General features: G+C 41.6%; 1 protein-coding gene across 3 annotated transcripts in view; it reads left to right on the top strand.

Moving 5' to 3' along the window:
- Positions 1–5,145, top strand: part of RASA2 (RAS p21 protein activator 2) — a 170,619-nt gene that overhangs the window by 27,271 nt on the left and 138,203 nt on the right. For all 3 annotated transcript variants that reach the window (XM_006895097.1, XM_006895098.1, XM_006895096.1), the window contains exon 2: positions 4,191–4,308. In XM_006895097.1, coding sequence (XP_006895159.1) covers positions 4,191–4,308 — 118 coding nt within the window. The remainder of the gene's footprint in view (positions 1–4,190; positions 4,309–5,145) is intronic.

The raw sequence follows: 5,145 nt of genomic DNA on the forward strand, positions 1-5,145 counted from the left end.
CGGAAGGGACCTGGGAATTGTATACTAATGAAGGAATTTTTTTTCTCCTCTCTTCGGAGGGGGAAGCGAGCTGGTGGGGAGGGGTGGGCAGGGAGAAAATTGTGGCAATGAATGAATGGAAATCCAAAACCTCTGTAAAAAAAAAACATTTAAAAAAAAAAGGTACTGCAGAAATCCTGGACATTTCAGTGACCGTGCTTGCTAGTAGAAGCAGCCTGAACTCCACCTCGTCTGGCTGCTAATTGTGGATGCCCCAGGACCCAGTTCTAGACCACTTTCTCTTTTTTCCCCTCCACAAAATCTGTGATGCATGATGTCATTGCTGATGCCAAGCCTGATCTCTCTTCCTCACCATGAAATGTGAACATTTATCTGCCTCCTTGGCTATGTATAGGCATCTTAGATTTAACCCATCTCAGAGAGGTTTTCTGATTTCCTTCCCTAAAATATGCTCCTTTCCCGGTATTATTTTCAAATAATAGTATTACCATCTTTGTCTTTCTCACATTCTCATTCAAAGGTGTATGCCCTATCCATCCTCACATCTAATTCATCAGAAAATTCCGCAGACTTAAAAATTAATTTGAAATCTGGCATTTTTTGAGGTAGGCAAGGAAAGTCAGAAATGGTGTTTGGGAGAGCCAAGGGGAGGGACCATTTTAGGGAGGACCGTTACTGTTTATTTACTGTGTTAAATGATGCTATAAGGTGAGATAAGAATAGAGGAATGATCATTGGATTTGACCATAACCAGTGACCTTGCTGAGAGCAAGTACAGTAACATGGAGAGAGTTGAAGAGTAAACAAAAGTTGAGAAAGTAGACGCAAGGACTGAAAATTATTGTTTTGAACAGTTTTTCAGTGAAAAATAAAGAATTGGGGTGATAACAAGAAGTGGCAGTTTTTGGAATAAGGGGGAATTTTTGCTTTGTAAAATTGAAAAATACCAAAGATTGTTTTAGGGCTCATGGGGATGATTATTAGACAAGGAAAAACAATGTACCACAGGAAAGGATTAATAGTCACTGTAACAATTTTGCAAAGAGCTTTAGTGGTGCAGTGGTTCAGCACTTGGCGGCAAACCTGAAGGCTGATTATTCAGACTCAGCCAGCACTTCTGTGGGAGCACGCCTGGCCCTCATCTGCTGTGAAGATTGCAGGCCTAGGAAACCCTATGGAGCAATTTGGGATAGTTAGGAGCTGAAATCAACTTGATGGTACCTAACAGTAACAAGAGAGTTCTTGAGGTGGCACTTAGAGGATGGGATGGAGAAATACAGGTGGGAGGTTGGTGGGGAATTCCTTTCATGAGGCCAGTGTAATAACATGGCCCCATGCGCCCCATTTCCCTTCCACACTCTTTTACACCAAGTTAATGATCTTGCTCTAATAATTTTTTTGACACTGTGTTGTTGTTGTTGTTATGTGCCGTCGAGTCGCCTGTGACTCTTAGCAACCCTATGTACAACAGCCCTAAACTCCGCTCTGTCCTGTGCCAGACACTCCCATCCCAATTATCCCAGTCACTGAATCAATCCACCTCATAGAGGGCCTTCCTCTCCTGCGCCGTCCCTCCTGTATGACAAAAAAATGTCATCCCTGTATGACACTTAATAGGGAGCTCTGGTGGCCTAATGGTAAGAAGCTGCTCTGCAGTTCCCTATGAACTGTGCCAAGTGTGTTTATAGCAAGTATCAAAAGCATAGGAAAGGTTTCTGAAGGATGTGCTGCAGACCCAGGCATACATAAAAAGCATGAACATGTGTTCTTTGTATCTGCTTCTAATAACAATGCAAGTTTCTCGAGTCATGCAAGCAGTTAATTTACTTAGCTCCTAACTTAAAGGTTAAAGGTTCAAGTCCACATTGTGGTTTATGAAAGAAAGGTCAGGTATTCTATTTCTGAAAAATCAGCTATTGAAAGCCACATGATGCTTCGTTCTACTCTGACACATATGGGGTTACCATTTGTTGGAATTAACCTAACTGGTAGTAGTGACTTATCATTAAAATAGAGAAGCGGGCACATTGAAGGGAGACCATGACTAAGAAAAGAGGGACTAAATTATGAAAACTAATGAAGGAAAAGCTGTTTAAAAGGAGTATATGATCAGGCATTGTACGTTCGACAACAGCCTAGAATAAGAGGCCCATGGCAAAGAGACTGTGGGGGAGGGAGGTAATTATGCAACAATGAATGAATTTTTTTTAAAAAAGTTAAACGGTAGAGGGGAAGGGATAGAGAGGGAGTAAAATGTGCAACAATGAAATGAATGAATGAAAATCTAACTTTTCTGTGAACTTTTGTTAAAATCATAATAAAATTCAAAAAAATTTATTTATTTATTTTTTTAAAAAGAACCTACTCTGCAGTTCCAATAGCTCGTGGTTCAAATCCACCATCATAGAAAGGTAGACAGTCTCCTCCCATTTGATTTAACTCACCAGAGGGTCAGCTATGGGTTGGTTCTGACTCCTGGTACAACAACAAGCAACAATACTCTTAATGGGGAGCTCTAGTGGCCTTAGGGGTAAGAAGCTGCACTGCAATCCTAAAGGCAAGCAGTTTGGATCCACCAGCTGCTCCATCGAATAAGGATAGGCAGTCTCCTCCCGTGCTGTTAACTACTTTTAAAAACCCTTTGGAAAGTCAGCTATGGGTTGGTTCTGATGGTTCTGACTTGATGGCACACAGCAACAACAACAACGCCACCTACTACGGGGAGCTCGGGTGGCTTAGTGGTCAAGAATTGTCCTGATAATGCAAAGGCTGTGGTTAGAATTCTCCACCTGCTGGAGAGAAAAAGATGGGCGGTCTCCTCCCATATGATTTACTGCCTCTAAAAACCCATTGCAAGGTCAGTCCAGTAGACGACACCACCATCACCCCCACCACATTTACTCTGCTAATTGTATTCCGTTTCTCTGCAAAAGTGGGTTCAAGCTCAGCAGAGATTATGAAAATGATACAAGATTGGGAGTATTTCTTTCTTTTGTACATAGGCTGGATGAGTTGCAGTCAACTTTACAACACTTCACAAAGATGTAAAAGGATTACAACAGGGTGAAAAGGGAAGCCACTGACTGGGAAAAAGTATTTGGTAATGACATATCAGATAAGGGACTTATATCCAGAATTTATAAAATACTTGAGCACCACAACAAGATAAAGGTAAATAATCCAATAGAAGAATGGTATAGGATATGAACAGACACTTCACCGAAGAAGACATTCAGATGACTAACAAGCACATGAAGAAATGTTCAAAATTCCCTAGCTCTAGGAGAGATGCAAATTAAAACAACTGTGAGATATCATCTCACCCCAGTCAGATTAGCAAAATTTAACAGAACAGCAAGCAACAAATGCTGGCGAGGTTTTGGAGAAACTGGAACCCTTATTCACTGTTGATGGAGTGTAAAATGGTGCAACCACTATGGAAAGTGGTATGGTGTTTTCTCAAAAAGTTACAAATACAGATAGATATCATTTGACCCAGCAATTCCACTACTGGGAATATACCCCAAAGAGACCATAACTGACATCCATGCAGATATATGCACACCCATGTTTATTGTTCACAATAGCAAGGAGTTGGAAACAACCCAAGTGCCCATCAACAAACAAATGGATGGAGAAGGTGTGGTATAGTCACACAGTGGGATACTACACTGCATTGAAAAACAAGGAACTCATTAAATATTATTCAAAATGGATGACTCTCGAGGACATTATGCTGAATGAAGTATCTCAGTCACAAAAGGACAAATACTGCATGGTGCCACTGTTGTAAAACAGGACTAACCTTGGGGTTGGGGAGAGACTGAGAAAGATGGGTTCAATAATGTATACTGCATTGAAACAGATGAGGGAGAAAACTGTTTAAAAGGGATATGTGATTAGGTATTTTTGTCATGACAGGAGTCTAGAGCGAAGGCTACATGGTGGAGTGGACCTGGGGGAGGGTTTGTAAAACAATGGAAGAATTTTTCTTTTACTTTTCCAAGAGGATAGTGTACTAGGGTGGAGGGTTAGGAGGGGATAAAAGTGCAACAATGAATGAATGGAAATCCAAAATCTCTGTAAATTTTTAATGAAATTAATAATAAATTTAAATTTAAAAAAAATGTAAAAGGATTAATATGAAGTGTCTGGTGATAATACTGTTTTCAATTTTTTTGTCCCCACAGGTGAAGCAAAAAATTTATTGCCATATCTTGGACCCAACAAAATGAGAGATTGTTTCTGTACCATAAATTTGGACCAGGAAGAAGTTTATCGTACGCAAGTTGTTGAAAAATCTTTAAGGTTGGTAGGGGAAAAAAAGAGAAATTGTCTTGTGTCTTAATGTTGTTTGTTGTTGTTATGTGCCATCAAGTCGCTTGCAACTCATAGCGACCCTATGTACAAGAGCCCTAAACTCTGCTCTGTCCTGTGCCAATCTCACTGTCTCCGACACACCCATCCCGATTACCCTGGTCACAGAATCAGTCCACCTCCTAGAGGACCTTCGCCTCCTGCGCCTGCCCTCCACCCTCCCAAGCATGATGTTCTTCGCCAAGGACCGGTCTCTCCTTACAACATGACCAAAGTATGTCGACGAAGCCGCAGAATCCTTGCCTCCAAGGAGTAGCCCAGTTTAACCCTCTCCAGGAAGAATCTTTGTTTTCCTAGCAGTCCATGGTACCCTCAATACTCTTCTCCAACACCAAAGCTCAAAGGCATCAATTCTCCTTCTATCTTCCCTAGTCATTGTCCAACTCTCTGATGCATAACAAGTGATTGCAAAGACCGTGGCCTGTATCAGACGCACCTTAGTCTCCAGAGAGACACCATTGCTCTTCAGTACCCTGGAGAGGTCTCTGACAGCAAACTTTCCCGTCGCAGTACGCCTTTTATTTTCCTGGCTGCTGATGCCAAGGATGTTGACTGTGGAGCCAAGCAAACCAAAGCTGTGAAAATCTTTGTCTTCTTCACATTCAGCCTCAATCCATATTGAAGGCTGCAGTCCTTGACCTTCTGCAGAATGTGCTTCAGGTCCTCCTCAGTTTCAGCAAGCAGGGTTGTGTCATCTGCATAATGTAGATTGTTGATAGATCTTCCACCAATCCTGATGCTGCATTTGTCCTCGTAGAGCCCAGCCTC

The sequence above is a fragment of the Elephantulus edwardii genome, unplaced genomic scaffold (assembly GCF_000299155.1).
Source record: "Elephantulus edwardii isolate Elephantulus edwardi_28Jun2011 unplaced genomic scaffold, EleEdw1.0 scaffold00158, whole genome shotgun sequence".
Classification (NCBI taxonomy): Eukaryota; Metazoa; Chordata; class Mammalia; order Macroscelidea; family Macroscelididae; genus Elephantulus; species Elephantulus edwardii.